Below are 21007 nucleotides of genomic sequence, written 5' to 3'. Positions count from 1 at the left end.
GAAGCGAAGCCTTGGAGGATGAAACCAAAAATTCTTGACAAAAATGTCGGAATCGTTCATGGAGTTACATGAGACAAGTTCTATGACCACAAAATTACTAGGACCGGCCGGAAATCTAGAAGGCAATTGTTCATGTATATTACTGAATCAAATGCGGAGGACAATATTTGGAACAGTGTATGGATCTAAGGCTCTACCACAGAAAGGTAATCAGATGATATATACACAAATTAACTTATATGAATTTTTATTCACAAATTAACTTAATGGCAAAGTGGTGCTATGACTTCGAACTGCTTTTGTCTCACGATATCAGAATGATATGTATTTGGAAAGAAAATTTGATTGCTAGAATGAGATTATGTACAAACGGATGGAGTACCTAAAGCATAACCCCCGTCTTCGCGTATTTTAGACCCCCAAGTAATCATTGTCGTATTTCTAATGGATGTTCACTACTCGAATCCACAACTTTGGTCAGTGCCCTGATGTTTGCCGAGTTCATTTTATCGCGATCTAGGCAAAGCAAGGCAAAGCCGAATTCTTGGTGCAAAAAACACAGCAAAGACCTAGCGCTCACAAAGGAAGATCTTTGCCGAGTACGCACACAAAAAAAACTCGGCAAAGACCTAGCGTTCAGCAAACTCCGCACTTTGCCGAGTACATGCGAGAAAGAACTCGGCAAAGGACTAACCATGTGTTCCTCCCCTCAGCGGCTGGTAGCGGGTTCCATTTACCGAGTGTCACCCAAAGCACGCTCGGCAAACATTTTTTAATTTTCTTACATAAAATGCAGAAAATGTTTGTCGAGTTCATGCTTTCTAGCGCTCGGCAAACACATGCAAGACCTCCTAGAGACTGACACATCCAGAAGTCTTTGCTGACTTTCCTCTACTAGCACATGGCATAGACAAGCATGAGCTCATAGCGACTGACATGTGGAGCATTTGCCAGAGTGTAACACTGGGCAAATCTTTCCAGCAGGAGTATGGCAAAGGGCAACCAACTTGGAGGAGTTTTCACTCTACACACTTCCAGAAATTTTTGGAAGTTTTCTAGAACCTTTCATACTTTCAAAATATTGACCAAACTTTTTTGGATACCTATTAAGTATACCTTTCCGGAATTCCCAAAACGCTTCCGGGACCTGTTTCCGTTGCATTCATTGCTTGAGAGATCGATAATGATGAAGTAATTCGTTCTCGGTAAAAACAGGCAATTGTACTCTTTTGACTAACTAATGTAGGCACATGTTTTATTCTGTGAGGAAGGTAAATGTACAAGCACAAAAAAAAAGGAAGGTAAATGTACGAAGTGACTAAAGTATGTATGTACACATGCAACACAAAGCTTGGGTCACCACAAACATAATACACTACACCGAGCGAGGCGATCGTCTAGAACTTCCGAGACACGAACAATCATGTGTATGCGGCAGGCACAAGCCGCGGCTTGACGACGGCCTTGAGCGGGACGGTCTTGGGCAGTGCCAGCCCGAAGGTCTCAGCCATGTCCACCTTATCCTCTCCGTCTGGCAGCCGCCACTCAAATGCGTGCACCAGCATTCCCAGGAAGTACTGCACAAACACCATTCCAGCCAGCTTCCCAGCGCATATCCTTCTACCGGCGCCAAACGGGATCAGTTCGAAATTGTTCCCCATCGGGTCGATCTTGGCCGCCGGCCCGGATAGGAACCGCTCTGGCCGGAATTCCAAGGGATCCTCCCATGCGGCCGGGTCCCGCCCGATGGCCCAGATGTTGATGATGAGCCGCGTGTTGGCAGGGACATGGTGTCCATCGACCTCGCACTCCTCAAAGGAGAAGTGCGGGAGACTGAGCGGCGTGGAGGGGTGGAGGCGCATGGCCTCATTGCATATGGCTTGCAGGTAGGGGAGGTTGGCAATGTCGGATTCCTCGAGGCGGCGGTCACGACCGATGACACGGTCCATCTCCTCTTGGGCGTGTGCCATGATAGACGGGCTTTTGATCATCTCCGCCATTGCCCACTCCACAATGATCGACGACGTGTCCGTGCCTGCCGTGAACATGTCCTGCAAGCATGCACGCACGGGTTTAAAATAAAACCCCAAGTGCTACTACGCGTTAAGTGTTTTCGTGTGAATGCATGTATGTATTCAAGAGTGGACTATCTATCATGCACGGGATATCCAATATATGCGTCCACCTTTTATCGTGCCTCAGAAGACATGCAAACCAGTTTCTGTATTATGTATAACCACCTCACATATCATCGTACCTCCTTTCTCCACACATTGTGGGAGATTGCTATGTAATGTACGTTATCCAATGCTTGAGAACACTGTCCTGCCGACTGCGTGGCCCCACTGGCCCACCGCTTCCAGTACATCTCTATATCTTTTTTTTATGGGTGAAGTACATCTCTATCTTACAAATGTCTTCTTTCTTCTTTTTTATCTAAATAATTTAGATGGCTGATAATATTTTTTGAAGCATATGTTTGATTTACATTCTGAACAACTGGGTTTATTCTAAAGGAGATATCTAAAACAAGACCAATATTGAATATATTCTTGCAATCTATTTTTTTTAAAAATACAATAAAAATTTGACTATAATTTTAAATTAAAATTTTCAAGGTTCACTAACTTCCAGGGTTCACCACAATGTTTAATTGTGTTTTAAACTTTTAATGCAATTTTAACTTGGATTCTGCAAATTTATTTATTTTATAAAATATAAATAGTATTTATCAATTTCCGTTCGAGCGTGCTACCCTATTTTCACTTTATGCGAACAACAATGTTTCATTGTATTTCAGTGTGGTTCAACCAGTTTTTGTTGGTTTTCATCAAGTAGGAGCTAAATTAAATGTCTCATATTTTTGTCCACTGGCCACATTATCTCGAGCTTGTTCCGCTGTGTGCCACAAAGTTTTTATGTCTTCCAATTGTCCTCAGACCATTTTTTTTGGGTTTTGTTCTGTTTTGGAGCGCACTATAATGTTTCATTTTGTATGAGTGTGCTACCCTGCATTTACCTTCTTCCAGTGTTCACTATAACATTTCATTGTGTTTCATCTAGTTCGGACCATTTCATCTAAATTGTCAAAGCATATTTAATATTGGGGTTTTTTCTAAGATATCATGGGGAGAAAAGTCACATGTTCAAACAGAATATTTATCTGTGATTTATTTCAAGAAAATATGGGCCTTCCAATTTATTTATTTTTTTGCGAAATGGGCCTTCCAAGTTTAAGGCTGAAAATAAAATACGTGTACTAATTAGTTGGAGAGGAGCTATGTCCATAAAACCACCACAATACAGTCTGTCATTAGCAAAAAAAACCGCCACAATATGTTTGGGTGACAAACTGCATCGAAAGCAACGTCATACGGTGGCAAAAAATACTGACGATAAATGTTAATTGCTTTGATGTCATTTCAGCGATTGCTTAGTTATATGAACGTCATACGTTGGCAAAAAATACTGACGATTCCACCAACATGGAAATATGTTTGATAAAAAAAAGAAGTATGTTGCAGCAGTTTTTTCAACACTAGCCAGCTGTTGAGAACAAGAAGTGTAGGCGGGGTCGGGTGGGAGCTTACAGTGATGAGGCCCTTGATGTTGACCTCAGTGATGATCTCGCCCCCCTCCTCGTCGTTGATGGCACGGAGCTTGTCCACGAAGTCCAGGCGGCCCTCCCGGAGACGGTCCTCGGCCGTCGCGGCGTGCTCCGCCAGCAACTTGGTGACGAGCCCGTCGAACTGGATATGGATCCGGCGCAGCTTGGCCTGCACGCCTTGCAGGTCCAGCCACGACAGCGCCGGCACGAAGTCGCTGATGTTGAAGAGCCCCGTGCCGGTGAGGAGCGACACGATCATCTCCTTGTAGGTGTTGGACTCGTCACCCTGCGTGTCGAACACCCGCTTGCTCACGGTGATCCTTCCCACGATGTTGGCAAGCGCGCACACGAGCATCTCTGGCACGACGACGGGTCGCTCGGCTTCCGCGGCCTCCAGGACGGCACGCAGGGTGCACCCGGCCTCGTCGCGGCGCACGGCCGCCCAGTCAGCCACCGCGCGCGCCCCGAGAAGGTGCACACTCGACAGCTTCCGCATCAGCTTCCACTTGGGCCCGTAGTTGGCGAACACCATGTTCTGGCACCCGTACGACATGTCCTCCGCGCTGGCCACCGCCGGCCGGTTCGCGAACCGCTCGTCCAGCGCCTTCAAGAACGTCCGTGCGGCCGAGGGCGACGAGGCCACCACCACGCCGCAGGTACCCATCCTCAGGTACATGACCGGACCATACTTGCGCGCCAGCGTCAAGAGACCGGAGTGAGGGGCCGGGCCGATCAGCGGCAGCGCGCCGAGAACAGGGACGCCACGAGGTCCCGGTGGAAGCCGGCGGCCGGAGGCCGAGTTGGGGTTCAGGGAGCGGAGCGCTAGATGGAGTAAGAGGCACATGAAGGTGCAGCATATCACGAACGGGTCGGTGCACACAGCGGTGACCTGCATGGTGGCGCGCGCTGTGTGAAGAGGAATGGATGTGGTAGAGCTCGCGGTTTGATCGCTAGCTAGGGGAGTATCTGTCTATCTATTTATATATGTATCTATCTATTTATCTAACCTCTATACCTCAGTCAATCTATCTATCTGTCTATACCCCTCTCTCTCTCTCTCTATATATATATACCTATACTAATTAGGCACTCCTTAAAAATTCCAACGTTAAATAGAATTTACTAGTCGTACATCTACAATGGGACCGAGTTATTACTGTGTAGATTAATCTTCATAGAAAAGAAAAGAAAACCCACAAACCGACCCACAGGCTGTCAATTCTGATAGTTTGGATGAATATATGAGTAGAAAGCCCACCATCTTGAAGCCGAAAAAATGGCCCAAAAGGCTCTCACGGATGTAAAAAAACCAGCCACGTTAAGCAGTCATACTGCCTCTCTCTCTCATGTCTCTCTCTTATCCTGTCCTGTTGCAATCGGATTCTCCTATTTCTCTTCCATAAGATATGTTTCTCTCTCGGATTGGAGGAATCTTTCAAAGAAAAGTCTATCCATCAGATTAACAAAAAATACTAGCGTTAGAGACATATCTCCAAGCCCAATCTCCTGATCCAACCCGATGCTCGCAATATCTCGGAGCCAATCTGCTTTCTAACTGTTGCTCTGTTTTTCGCAGAAAGGCCCACACATGCCCTCTCTTCATGTCGCCGCCGCATAGTTGGAGCCTGATCTATCGATGTCATGCTAGCTATCATGTACCAGGTCGATAGTTGTCTCCTAGATCAGCCGTAAGTCCGCCAACCATGTTGATGCACGAGACCGCCAACGCCGCTGCTGCCAGCAGCCCAATTAAGTTGCACATGCCACAAGTGCAGCCACTGCTATCACCGTGATTAGGCAGATCAGTTTTACTTATAGCAAAGGCACTTTGTTTATCAAATTTGCATCTCATGTAGTTTAGGTTTGTGGCCGATCAGTTATCTTCTTAATAACTGATGAATTGTTAATTCACGGCTTACTGGCACCTTTTAATATTCTCTTACTTTCATACAGGTGTTTATGGGCAATCTGCTATATCTTTAACAAGTCACCAAAGTTCAAGAGAATTTTTGCAGCAGCCTTTAGTTAATTCTAGGTAATCACTTTTATTCTGATTGTATGTTTAGGCATCTTTTAAGCAGAGGCATGTTTCATGGTAGCTCCTACTGATTTTCTCTTTCATAAAAGATCGAACAATCAATAGCTAGACAACGTCCTTTTATTCTGTGGATAATACACACGTACACGCTCGATCAATTCAAGAATTAACTATATATAATTATATATACATATAGATAGGCATCAAATACAGATTTTGTTTTTGTACTTTCATGATTCATCAAATACAGAATTCACTCTATACAAATTCTATCTACCACTTGAGTTTTGTATGTTGTATGTAGTATTTATCACATCGTGGAGTATATATGCATAGTATGTAGTATATAAAAAAGTTTAGGTAGTATATATACTAGTTTTTAGGTAGTATGCATCATATTTTGAGTATGCTCTTTTTACGTACAAATATATATGTATTTTTCAAATATAATAAAAATTGTGGGCCAACTTGCTATTTTTCATGTAACTCACTTTGGAATATGTTATATAAAATATATGAACATATTTATAATGATAAATTAGTATATATAACACTATATGGTAGCATATGAGACATGTGAAGTAGCTACGTCTGAGTGGTACGATGAATTTATATATGTATATATAGATACACACACAAAAGCACACGAGCGTTGCTTCCTTTTTTAAAATGTGCAGCATGGACTGTATGACAGGATCACAGGACAATGGCGCATCAATCAAGGTTGGTTAGCGCACGTGTGGTACATCATCAGTCGACTCTTTCATACATGTAGCATAAATCAGATCTTCCTAGTGTGGAAAAAAATGCGTGTGTTGTGCTACAGTCCGCACGTGTCGCCAAGAGCATGTTGTAGGAGAAATTTCTCCTTTTATTCCACTTGATTCGACATGTGTCCATGCTGTTAGCTTAGTGAACATTTTTTAGCTTCTTCAGATTTTATTTTATAAGGATTGTTTTCAGACTTTAATACGGTTGTTTATCCAAAAACGGCTGCTAAGAGTATATAATTGGCGGTGTACCTTACTATAAATAAAAATAGTCTTTCAAATATACTACCCTTTCACAGAAATATTGGAATTGCCATTTGGGCTAGAAAACTTCTAGCGTAGATGATACTAATTCTACCCTTGTTGTGATCATATATTTTATAGTTATGTTGGTTAATCAACAACTCTAATTCTTCGAGCATGTCATGCAGGGCGCGTCCGGCCTCGTAGCGGTGCAGGCTCGCCCAGTCTGCGACTGCGCGCGCCCCGAGAAGGTGCATGTTCGACAGCTTCCGCATCAGCTTCCACTTGGGCCCGTAGTTGGCGAACACCATGTTCCCGAACCCGTACGAGACGTCCTCCCCGCTGGCCACCGGCGGCCGGTTCGCGAACCGCTCGTCTAGCGCCTTCAGGAACGTCCGTGCGGCCGAGGGCGACGACGCCACCACCACACCGCAGGTACCCATCCTCAGGTACATGATGGGACCATACTTGCGTGCCAGCGCCGCGAGACCGGAGTGAGGGGCCGGGCCGACTAGCGGCAGCGCGCCGAGGAGGGTGACGCCACGAGGTCTTGGTGGAAGCCGGCGGCCGGAGGCGGAGTTGGGGTTCAGGGACCGTAGCGCTAGATGGAGTAAGAGGCACAGGAAGGTGCATCATATCACGAACGGGTCAGTGCACAGAGCGGCGAGCTGCATGGCGGCGCGCGCTGTGTGAAGAGGAATGAACATGCTAGAGCTCGCGGTTTGTTCACTAGCTAGCGAAGTACTATTTCGTAATGTTATGTACGGATCCACTTATGTATGTCTTTTTTTTTCTGAGATTATGCATGCCAAATGTCAATGCTGAGGGACAAGTGGACAACCTAGCATCTATCTATCATATACTAACTAGCAAAAAGGTCCGTGCGTTACAACGGGACAAAAAAAATCCTCTCATATCTCTAACCGTGTCAGTTGGACAAACTGTGCATGGCCGATTGGTGGGTTACGAGATCGAACCCTGCCATCGGCTATTTTATTTTTTGCCAACTCTTCGGACGTAGGCCGCAGTGCGCCGTCAGGTGAGCTTTTTTCGTTGGGCCAAAATGGGTGGCAAGTAACGAAACCAAATAGTGTACATGAAATTAATTGAAGCGGGACCAAATAAAGCAGGACGAAATCAAGAATATCACCTCTCTTTAATAGTAGGTATAGATATAGATATAGATTATTAAGACAAAAGACAAATAAGGCATCATGTTCGTCCACACAGATTTAATTATCAAGACCGTTAATTTCTCAATATAAACGGCTCAGATTTAAAGATATTACGTTACATATAAATACTATGTACGTGCATATACGATGCATCTACGATGGAATTTGTACAATCACCATCATATAGAAGGACACATACAAGCTTGAGACTAGGCAACCAATACAAAAAATCCAATCTCATGTACGTGTACTAATAGGATAGTAGCCACTTACTGGGGGAAAAAACCGGAACTAAGAAAAGAGCAACAAATCTTCCGTACGTACGTGCGTGCGTCGCCAACAGGAGTCCGCTTTGCATAGGAATTATCTTTTTTTTAGTTGGGTTCACATAGGAATTCTATATGGCCCTAATACAAGTCATGTCATCCAGATTGGAATTTTCAAAAAGAGCAATATAATCTTCCGTACGTGTGCATAGCTAACAGGAGAGTTGTCCTATTCAGAATAAAAAAATTTAAAACTATACATGCGCAGATACTCATACGTACACACATACACTTGCTTCTACGAACACACTACACACACTTTACCACTAAGAGAACCTCCAAGAAACTGAGCTGACACATCATTTTAAAATTGTCGAAGTTGCCACAAACATTTTTGTAGTCCATGGAAAAGTCTCCTCCCACTGATTGTGCAATGCTAGCAGAACGAAAATAAATCTAGAAAAATGCGACCACCAGTGCGCCAAAAGAGTTTTCAATCATATAATTTTGAAGTAACAAAATTTTTTAGTCTAATTTATAGCAGCGCATACTATAATTTAACTTTGATAATAGATTATACAAATTCAAATTGTTTATATGTGACAAATAAATATATCATTAAATTCTTATTCGGCAAAAGTTCTTAGTGGTATTAATTTGAAGTCATAGAAAACAAACAAAGTATACATTTAGTCTAATTTATGGTCAAGGTTGTATTTTAGAATGGGTGCACGAGGGAGTAAGAAATTTAAAGCAACAATCAGGTGATGTTATAGGAAACCAGACAGACGTCGTTCCCTATTGCACACTATGATATCACCAATGATGCCAGCAAATCTATACTTTTTTATTTGAAGATATGTATTCTATAATATCTATTATCTAACTGATAAATGTAATCTCAATTACCTAAATGATAAATACATGTGTAACAACAATGTGTTCCGGGATATCTTCTAAGCAGAATTCCAAGCGCATATTCTACTTCATCATAGACAAAAATGCTTTGAAAAATTATATCTTCCCCTAGATGGAAGTGACCTATATCGCCAAGGAAAAGGAAAATACTAAGGGTTGTGTGAGAGTAAAACAGGATTCATACAAGTACAGCCTATAGCCCAATAACAGTAGCATCAAGATGTTCATGGTTTGACTTGAGTACCGCATCCATGCCTTGGCAGTTAGGGTATGCCAAAACGACCAGTGGAACAGAATTCATAATAAGATACGGGTTTCAATGTGAATTTGCTCTGTAGTGATCAGTGACAAGATCGAACACATCCACCACCAAGTAGAGGCGACGAGACAAGCGCGTCAGGCAGCAAAGTCAGCCAATTTGGCAAAAGGAATCATTATGGAAGCAAAAAGATTTCATCTTGCTGCTTCACACAAGCAACAAGGTTTGAGCTGAGATGGGCTAACTGCAAAAATAAAAATAATTTGGAATTTCAAAATATGTGTATTGTAAAAGAATTATCTAATGACGCGTAATCATTTTGTTATTTCTTGTATGACCAAGGAAAAGTTATTTACAGGCCCACTACAAAAGGACCACGGAATATCAACACTTGATTTGTACAAGTATTACAATTTGACGATGTTTCCATCGGATGGCAACTAATGTATGAAATAATGTTCTTAAGCTGATTGTTATAGTATAAATATATCCAATAGCAATAATAGTAATTCAAATAGAATTAAAGTTTACCTCGCCAAGGAATAGTAGTCAAACATGTACAGATACATATATGGAAAAGCATATACATTCCATCTGATATCTAGCTACACAAATGCACATGAGGATTTTACATGAAGTATGCAAATAATCACTTCAAGACCTCTTTCCAGCAATCTGACAAAAAGAAGCTCTATCTATTACATCTTTCTATCTATAACATACATTTTCTATGGTGCTATAATGGAAAATCTCATTGAAGTATAAGTTTCATATAAAAATCTAATTTGAAATGTATACCAAACAATGAAAAATCGACATGTGCAAATGTGGTGGCCGCCCTCAGATATATCCCTTTTTTAGAAAAAGTAACTACATACACTTTCGTGTATGATTTGGTATAGAGTAAAAATTAAATTAAAAATCCGGAATTAACTTATTATAAACATTAGTGGTTGGTTTTATTGAATACAAACGTATTTTGTACTAAAATTCCAAAAAAGAAGAATAAACCTGTCATGAATACACATCGGACTTGGCACAATCAAACAGATACAAGAATAAATAAAATATAGGGCTACTACACTACCATAGAGATGGGCCTCTCAACTACAAATGGGGGATATGCTGAGTAAATTACTACGAATCAGAATTAGACTTCACATCATGAATGAACTTTGCATCATGAACGAACTTTAGAACATTTTCCTTGTTTTTGAAGAAATTAATAGAACATCATTGTCCAAAAATCAATAGGAAAATTTCCGGATAAAACAACACATACATACTTAGCAAATGTGGCCACAAAAAGGAGTCTCTGAATCATAACAAAACATGCACACACAATTTTAAAAATCACAAGAATATGAAATGATTATTTAAAAACACAAAAATATTATAATAAAAATAGTTTAAAATGAATATAAGTTGTAGATAAAATCTCTAGCCACAGAAATGCGTGGGTCACCGCTAGTTTTAACTACACTAATAAAATGTCGAAGATCTACAAATACAACAATGAGAACAAACACAACTAAAATCAACATTAACTAAGAGAAGTGAGGTGTGCTTACCGGGCCGGAGTCGGACGGCGGGCTCGACGAGGCCGAGGTCGATGGTGGAGGCATCCGTGGACGGCGAGTTCGATGGAGACGAGGTCGACGTTGGATGCGTTGGAAGGCATGGGCAACGGTCGCGGGGAAGTAGTTCGAGGACGTAGCATTGCACAGCAACACCGACGAACTTCGGGGTAGGGATGAATGGCGCGGGTGACGGGTAAGGATGGGTCCTCAACGCCATTCGAGTCGACGGACCGTGACCTCGCAGGTGGCAACGAACGACTCCACAATGCAGGCGACGGCGAGACAGAGGGGAAAAAGAGATGTTTGCGTTTGGGATGACACTACACCACAACCCTTGATTGGGGCCAATTAACTACAGGGAGAAATACCATCATAAAGGAAAACCATCTGCCCAGGATTATTCTACTGCCGGCAGAAGTAACCAATGGCAGATGAACTGTCGGCTGAAGTCAAACAACAAGGGCATTCAAACTAACGACAAAGATACCCGTTTCCCAGGACACAATATGTACTGGCACACCTAAACTATGGCATATTATTTGGTGGGGACTACCTGTGGGGCCAAACCAAAACATTATTGGCCTAGGCGCTGGATAGCATGGGAGAGCACACGTGATGCGATTTTTTCGCTCCAAATGAGCAAAATCCCCAAACTCCAAGTCAGACCGAAATCCCGAAACCGACCACCCTCACCTAGCCTCCTCCTCGAGCACACTCCACTGCCGCCGCCGCTGCCCACCCTGCGTGGTTGTCGACCGCCCTCCGTCACACTCTAGTGCCAGCTTCCTCCTCGACCACGCCGCTGACCACCATTCGCCACACCAAATGCTACTCCACCCGGACCATGCCGCTGAGCACCCTCCGCCACCCCAACCACCATTAGCCGGACCTCTAGCAACGCCCAAGAAACACTAACTAAAACACAAAAACACAATCATAACAGTAGTATATTGTGTGCACACTCAAAAAATAAAATGAGAACCATTGGATTGTCTCCCAACAAGCCCAACAAGCACTTTCTTTATAGCCATTAAGATAGGCTTCAAATTTTATTGAAGCTCCCACAAAAGATAATAATTGGAACATAAAGAAAGCATCATGTTGCATGTCAAAAACACATTTAAGTATAACATACTTCTTATGCATAGGCATTTTATAAGCAAACAAATTATGGAGACAAGAAATATCTAGCATATGCAAGGAGGAAGAAAAAAACATTGACGATCTCAACATGAAAATTTCTACAACCATATTTCCTCTATCATAATAATTACATGTAAGATCATAATAAAATTTAACAATATAACTATTACATGAAATTTTATCTTCCTGGCCCACATGCATAAAAGTCTTATAATCTTCTAGAATAGTGGGTTTAACATCAACTAAAGTCATGACCTCTCCAAACCCACATTTATCAAAATTTTCATAAGATTGAATATTCTCCAAATATGTGGGAGTCTTTCTACCAAAAGTCGACACTCTTCCAAACCCACTTTCAATATTATTGCAAGCATTATTATCAATAAAATATTCATCATGGAGCTTAAATAAATTTTCAAGATCATAAGAAGCATTATCGCCCCAATCATGATCATTACAATAAATAGTGGACATAACAAAATCATCATCCCCATGCTTGTAGCTTTGCATATCATTTGCACACCTGGAATTTGTAAAATTTATAATAACATTACTGCAATCATGCTTTTCTTTCAAGGAACTATCAAGTGTGGGTGCAATAGCAATAATTTCATTTTTAACATAAGAAACTGCAGCAAGTTCATCTCCATAAGCATCATTAATATTGGCATCATGGCCATAAGAATAGCAAGCATCACGTTCATAAAAAATGGATATTTTAATCAAATCAATGGGATCATAATTATGTATAGTTTCCTGCATATCATTATTCTCTTCCAAAGGAGCAGACATTCTCTCCATAAATGCATTAACATTGGCATTAGAAGCATAGTTTTCATAACAATATTTGAGTATGGAAATTATTTCAGATTTGTGGAGAGTAGCATCATACATTTTAATCAAGGAAGCAACTTTAATAAGCACCCTTAAACGAAACAAATTCTTCAATGTGTTCAATATCACAGTAATTATAAAACACGCTTGGCATAGGAAGATAAGATTTCATTATCATTAAACTCACATAGGTAGGGAAGGTGTTTTTTAGGGTTCTCAGAACAACAAGTAAAATCATATATTACACAAAGATTCCAAGCATAGCATAGCATAGCAATCAATTTATTTGATTCCATAAGAGTTTCCCTCTTTGAGACAAATGGTAAAGCACAAAATAAGCACACTCATCTAATGATTTCCCCTCAACTAAACTAGTTGGACTTTCAGCACGAGCACAAATGGATCGAAGATGATCGAAGTAGAAAACTTTAAGTGAATCAATAGTCATCCTAAATTTTGTTTTCATTTTCTGTTTTTTAGTGTTCACATGAAGGCAAAAAAACAACCAAGCAAGCAAACTAGCAAACAAAAAATTGTGTTTTTGTAAAAAATGTTTTAGAAGTGAAGGAGATGAAAACGAGAGGTGAATGGCCACTAAAAGGCAAATGAAAGAAAGAGCATGCAGATGATAGTTTATGCGAATGTACTTGATAGGTTTTGGTGATGTCTCTCCAGCAACTGCGGCAAAAATTCTTCATGCTACTTGTGAGCTGCATTTTAATTTCCTTGAAGAGGAGAGGTGAAGGAAATATGCCCTAGATGCAATAATAAAGTTGTTATTAATATTTCCTTATATCATGATAAATGTTTATTATTCATGCTAGAATTGTATTAACTGGAAACTTGATGCATGTGTGAATACATAGAGAAACAGAGTGTCCCTAGTATGCCTCTACTTGATTGGCTTGTTAATCAAAGATGGTTAAGTTTCCTAGACATAGACATGTGTTTTCATTTGATGAACGGGATCAAATCATTGGAGAATGATGTGATGGACAAGACCCATCCGTTAGCTTAGCACTATGATCGTTTAGTTTGTTGCTATTGCTTTCTTCATGACTTATACATGTTCCTATGACTATGAGATTATGCAACTCCCGAATACCGGAGGAACACTTAGTGTTCTATCAAACGTCACAACATAACTGGGGATTATAAAGATGCTCTACAGGTGTCTCCGATGGTGTTCGTTGAGTTGGCATAGATCGAGATTAGGATTTGTCACTCCGATAGTCGGAGAGGTATCTCTGGGCCCTCTTGGTAATGCACAACACTATAAGCCTTGCAAGCAATGTGACTAATAAGTTAGTTGCGGGATGTTGCATTACAGAACGAGTAAAGAGACTTGCTGGTAATGAGATTGAACTAGGTATGATGATACCGACGATCGAGTCTCAGGAAAGTAACATACCGATGACAAAGGGAACAACGTATGTTGTTACGCGGTTCGACCGATAAAGATCTTCGTAGAATATGTATGAGCCAATATGGGCATCCAGGTTCCACTATTGGTTATTGACCAGAGAGATGTCTCGGTCATGTCTACATAGTTCTCGAACCCGTAGGGTCCGCACGCTTAACGTTTATTGACGATATAGTATTATATGAGTTATGTATGTTGGTGACCGAATGTTGTTCGGAGTCCCGGATGAGATCACGAACATGCCGAGGAACTCCGGAATGGTCCGGATATAAAGATTGATATATGGGATAATAGTGTTTGGTCTCCGGAAGGGGTTCCAGATGTTTCCCGAAATGTTTGGGTATGAGAACACTTTATTTGGGCCAAAGGGGAAAGCCCACAAGGTTCTTGGAAAGCGCAAAAGGAAGTTTTGTGGAGTCCAGGGGCCAGACGCCAGGGTCCCTGGTGTCTGGGTACAGACGCCAGGAACCCTGGTGTCTGGCCCTGGAGTCCAAGAAGGACTCTTGCCTTTCGGATGAAACCGACTTTGTGGAGGCTTTTACTCCAAGTTTAGACCCCAAGGCTCAACATATAAATAGAGGGGTAGCGCTAGCACCCAAGACACATCAAGAAACACGAAGCTGTGTGCCGGCAACCCCGTCCCCTCTAGTCTATCCTCCTTCATAGTTTTTCACCAACATCGTCACCACGCCGTCGTGCTACCGGAACTCATCTACTACATTGCCCCTCTTGCTGGATCAAGAAGGCGAGGACGTCATCGAGCTGAACCTGTGCTGAACGCGGAGGTGCCGTACGTTCGGTAGTTGATCGGGACGGATCGTGAAGGTGTACGACTGCATCAACCACGTTTATAAACGCTTCCACTTTTGGTCTACGAGGGTACGTAGACACACTCTCCCCTCTCGTTGCTATGCATCTCCTAGATAGATCTTGTGTGATCGTAGGAATTTTTTTTGAAATACTGCGTTCCCCAAAAGTGGCATCCGAGCCAGGCCTATACGTAGATGTTATATGCACAAGTAGAACACAAAGGAGTTGTGGGCATGCGTATATACATATTGCTTGCCGTCACTAGTTGTTTCTTGATTCGGCGGTATTGTTGGATGAAGTGGCCCGGACCGACATTAAATGACCGCATTCATGAGACTGGTTCCACCGACGTGCTTTGCACACAGGTGGATGGCGGGTGTCAGTTTCTCCAACTTTAATTGAACCGGATTCAATGAACAGGGTTCTTTCTGAAGATCAAAAAGCAATCACTATACCGCGTTGTGGTTTTTGATGCGTAGGTAAGAACGGTTCTTGCTAAGCCCGTAGAAGCCACGTAAAACTTGCAACAACGAAGTAGAGGACGTCTAACTTGTTTTTGCAGGGCATGTTGTGATGTGATATGGTCAAGACGTGATTTTATAAATTGTTGTATGAGATGATCATGTTTTGTAACACGGTTATCAGCAACTGGCAGGAGCCATATGGTTGTAGCTTTATTGTATGAAATGCAATCGCCATGTAATTGCTTTAATTTATCACTAAGCTGTAGCGATTGTCGTGGAAGCAATAGTTGGCGAGACGACAACAATGGTACGATGGAGATCAAGGTGTCATGCCGGTGTCGATGGTGATCATGACAGTGCTTTGAAGATGGAGATCAAAGGCACAAGATGATGATGGCCATATCATATCACTAATATTGATTGCATGTGATGTTTATCTTTTAGGCATCTTATTTTGCTTAGTACGATGGTAGCATTATGAGATGATCCCTTACTAAAATTTCAAGGTATAAGTGTTCTCCTTGAGTATGCACCGTTGCAACAGTTCTTCGTGCTGAGACATCACGTGATGATCGGGTGTGATAAGCTCTACATTCACATACAACAGGTGCAAGCCAGTTTTGCACGTGCAGAATACTCGGGTTAAACTTGACGAGCCTAGCATATGCAGATATGGCCTCGGAACACTGAGACCAAAAGGTCGAGCGTGAATTATATAGTAGATATGATCAACATAGTGATGTTCACCATTGAAAACTACTCCATCTCACGTGATGATCAGACATGGTTTAGTTGATATGGATCACGTGATCGTTTAGATGACTAGAGGGATGTCTATCTAAGTGGGGAGTTCTTAAGTAATATGATTAATTGAACTTAAATTTATCATGAACTTAGTCCTGATAGTATTTGCATATCTATGTAGTAGATCAATTGCTCACATATAGCTTCCCCGTTTTATTTATGATATGTTCCTAGAGAAAACTATGTTGAAAGATGTTAGTAGCAATGATGCGGACTAGCTCCGTGATCTGAGGATTATCCTCATTGCTGCACAGAAGAATTATGTCCTTGATGCACCGCTAGGTGACAGACCTATTGCAGGAGCAGATGTAGACGTTATGAATGTGTGGCAAGCTCGGTATGATGACTACTTGATAGTTTAGTGCGCCATGCTTTATGGCTTAGAACCGGGACTTCAAACACGTTTTGAATGCCATGGAGCATATACTATGTTCCAAGAGCTGAAATTGGTATTTCACACTCATGCCCGAGTCGAGAGGTATGAGACCTCTAACAAGTACTTTGCCTACAAGATGGAGGAGAATAGCTCATCTAGTGAGCATGTGCTCAGAATGTCTAAGTACTACAATCACATGAATCAAGTGGGAGTTAATCTTTCAGATAAGATAGTGATTGACAGAGTTCTCTAGTTACTATCACCAAGTTACTAGAACTTCGTGATGAACTATAATATGCAAGGGATAACAAAACGATTCCCAAGCTCTTCGCGATGCTGAAATTGGTGAAGGTAGAAATCAAGAAAAAACATCAAGTATTGATGGTTGACAAGACCACTGGTTTCAAGTAAAAGGGCAAAGGAAAGAAAGGGAACTTCAAGAAGAATGGCAAGCAAGTTGCCACTCCCGTGAAGAAGGCCAAAGCTAGACCTAAGCCTGAAACTGAGTGCTTCTACTGCAAAGGGAATGTTCACTGAAGCGGAACTACCCCAAATACTTGGCGGATAAGAAGGGTGGCAAAGTGAAAGGTATATTTGATATACATGTTATTGATGTGTACTTTACTAGTGTTCACAGTAGCCCCTAGGTATTTGATACTGGTTCAGTTGCTATGATTAGTAACTTGAAATAGGAGTTACAAAATGAACAGAGACTAGTTGAGGGCGAGGTGACGATGTGTGTTGGAAGTGATTCCAAGGTTGATAAGATCACCATCGCATACTCCCTCTACCTTCGGGATTAGTATTGGAACTAAATAAATGTTATTTGGTGATTGCGTTGAGCATAAATATGATTGGATCATGTTTATTGTGATATGGTTATTCATTTAAGTCAAAGAATAATTGTTGTTCTGTTTACATGAATAAAACCTTCTATGGTCTTACATCCAATGTAAATGGTTTACTGAATCTTGATCACAGTGATACACATATTCATAATATTGAAACCAAAAATGCAAAGTTAATAATGATAGTGCAACTTATTTTTGGCATTGCCGTTTAGGTCATATTGGTGTAAAGCGCATGAAGAAACTCCATGCTGATGGGCTTTTGGAATCACTTGATTATGAATCACTTGATGCTTGCAAACCATGCCTCAAGGGCAAGATGACTAAGACTCCATTCTCCGGAACAATGGAGCAAGCAACTGACTTATTGGAAATAATACATACTGAAGTGATGTATGCGATCCATGAGTGTTCAGGCTCGCGGCGGGTATCGTCATTTTCTGACATTCACAGATGATTTGAGCACATATGGGTATATCTACTTGATGAAATATAAGTCTAAAACATTTGAAAAGTTCAAAGAATTTCAGAGAGAAGTGAAAATTCATCGTAACAACGAAATAAAGTTTCTACGATCTGATCGCGGAGACGAATATTTGAGTTACAAGTTTGGTCTTCATTTGAAACGATGTGGAATAGTGAAACACCATAGTGTAATGGTGTGTCCGAACGTCATAACCATACTTTATTAGATATGGTGCGATCTATGATGTCTCTTACCGATTTATCACTATCGTTTTGGGGTTATGCATTAGAGACAGCTGCATTCACGTTAAATAGGGCACCATCTAAATCCGTTGAGACGACACCATATGAACTGTGGTTTAGCAATAAACCTAAGATGTCGTTTCTTAAAGTTTGGGGCTATAATGCTTATGTGAAAAAGTTTTAACCTGATAAGCTCGAACCCAAATCGGAGAAATGCGTCTTCATAGGATACCCAAAGGAAACTATTGGGTACACCTTCAATCACATATCCGAAGGCAAGATATTCGTTGCTAAGAATGGATCCTTTCTAGAGAAGAAGTTTGTCTCGAAAGAAGTGAGTGGGAGGAATGTAGAACTTGATGAGGTAATTGTACCTTCTCCCGAATTGGAAAGTAGTTCATCGCAGAAATCAGTTCTAGTGATTCCTACGCCAATTAGTGAGGAAGCTAATGATGATGATCGTGAAACTTCAGATCAAGTTACTACCGGACCTCGTAGGTCAACCAGAGTATGGTCCGCACCAGAGTGCTATGGTAATCCTTTCTGGATGTCATGTTACTAGACCATGACGAACCTATGAACTATGAGGAAGCGATGATGAGCCCAGATTCCACAAAATGGCTTGAGGCCGTGAAATCTGAGATGGAATCCATTTATGAGAACAAAGTGTGGACTTTGGTTGACTTGCCCATTGAGAATAAATGGATCTTCAAGAGGAAGACAGACGCTGATAGTAGTATTACTATATACAAAGCTCGAATTGTCGCAAAAGGTTTTCAACAAGTTCAAGATGTTGACTATGATGAGTTTTTCTCACTCGTCGCGATGCTTAAGTCTGTCCGAATCAAGTTAGGAATTGACACATTTTATGAAATCTGGCAAATGGATGTCAAAACTTCATTCGTTAATGGATTTATTAAAGAAGAGTTGTATATGATGCAACAAGAAGGTTTTGACAACCCTAAAGGTCCTAACAAAAGTGTGCAAGCTCCAGTGATCCATCTATGGACTGGTGCAACCATCTCGGAGTTGGAATATATGCTTTGATAAAGTGATCAAAGGATATGGTTTTATATAGACTTGCGGTGAAGCCTATATTTACAAGAAAGTGAGTGGGAGCACTACAACCTCTCTGATAAGCATATGTGAATGACATATTGTTGATCAGAAATGATGTAGAATTTTATGGAAAGCATAAAGGAGTGTTTGAAAGGAGTTTTTCAAAGAAAGACCTCGGTGAAGCTACTTACATATTGAGCATCAAGATCTATAGAGGTAGATCAAGATGGTTGCTATATTGTTCAATGAGTACATACCCCTACAAGATTTTGAAGTAGTTCAAAATGGAATAGTCAAAGAAGGAGTTCTTGCCTGAAGTTGATTAAAGACTCAAAACCCGACCATGGCAGAAAATAGAAAGAGAATGAAAAATCATTCCCTATGCCTCAGCCATAGGTTCTATAAAGTATGCTATGTTGTGTACCAGAACTATTGTGTACCTCACCAAGAGTTTGGAAAGAGGGTACAATAGTAATCCAGGAGTGGATCACTGGACATCAGTCAAAATTATCCTTAGTGGAATAATGGTATGTTTCTTGGTTATGGAGGTGACAAAAAGTTTGACGTAAAGAGTGTTGACACCAATCTGGATGACTCTAAGTCTCAATCTGGATACATATTAAAAGTGGGAGCAATTAGCTAGAGTAGGTCCTTGCAGAGCATTGTAGACATAGAAAAATTTGCAAAATACATACGGCTCTAAATGTGGCAGACCCGTTGACTAAATTTCTCTCACAAGCAAAACGTGATCACTCTTTGGGTGTTAATCACATAGCGATGTGAACTAGATTATTGACTCTAGTAAACCCTTTGTGTATTAGTCACATGGAGATGTGATGTGAACTATTGGTGTAAAATCACATGACAATGTGAAGTAGATTATTGACTCTACTGCAAGTGGGAGACTGAAGGAAATATGCCCTAGAGGAAATAACAAAGTTGTTATTAATATTTCATTATATCATGATAAATGTTTGTTATTCATGCTAGAATTGTATTCACCGGAAACTTGATACATGTGTGAATACATAGACAAACAGAGTGTCCCTAGTATGCCTCTACTTGACTGGCTCGTTAATCAAAGATGGTTAAATTTCCTAGCCATAGACATGTGTTGTCATTTGATGAATGGGATCACATCATTAGAAAATGATGTGATGGACAAGACCCATCCATTAGCTTAGCAGTATGATCGTTTAGTTTGGTGCTATTTCTTTCTTCATGACTTATACATGTTCCTATGGCTGTGAGATTATGCAACCCCCGAATACCGGAGGAACACTTAGTGTGCTATCAAACGTCACAACATTACTGGGTGATTATAAAGATGCTCTACAGGTGTCTCCGATGGTGTTTGTTGAGTTGGCATAGATCGAGATTAGGATTTTTCACTCCGACAGTCGGAGAGGTATCTCTGGGCCCTCTCGGTAATGCACATCACTATAAGCCTTGCAAGCAATGTGACTAATAAGTTAGTTGTGGGAGGTTGCATTACGGAATGAGTAAAGAGACTTGCCGGTAACAAGATTGAACTAGGTATGATGATACCTACGATCGAATCTCGGGCAAGTAACATATACCAATGATAAAGGGAACAACGTATGTTGTTATGCGGTTCGACCGATAAATATGTTCATATAATAGGTAGGAGCCAATATGGGCATCCAGGTTCCGCTATTGGT

At 41.2% G+C, this 21007-nt stretch overlaps 1 protein-coding gene across 1 annotated transcript; it reads right to left on the bottom strand.

The window, feature by feature from the left end:
• Window positions 1–1227: 1227 nt before the first annotated feature.
• On the bottom strand, window positions 1228–4564 carry LOC125517282 (flavonoid 3',5'-hydroxylase 1-like). The gene is made up of 2 exons (XM_048682464.1): window positions 3591–4564; window positions 1228–2051 (listed from the first exon to the last, which is right to left on the bottom strand). The coding sequence occupies exons 1-2, from the start codon at window positions 4500–4502 to the stop codon at window positions 1422–1424; spliced, it is 1542 nt and encodes a 513-aa protein (XP_048538421.1). The 5' UTR covers window positions 4503–4564; the 3' UTR covers window positions 1228–1421.
• Between the last annotated feature and the right edge of the window lie 16443 nt (window positions 4565–21007).

The sequence above is a fragment of the Triticum urartu genome, chromosome 6 (genome assembly GCF_003073215.2).
Source record: "Triticum urartu cultivar G1812 chromosome 6, Tu2.1, whole genome shotgun sequence".
NCBI classification, from domain to species: domain Eukaryota; kingdom Viridiplantae; phylum Streptophyta; class Magnoliopsida; order Poales; family Poaceae; genus Triticum; species Triticum urartu.
This window is presented reverse-complemented; position numbering and strand designations above follow the sequence as displayed.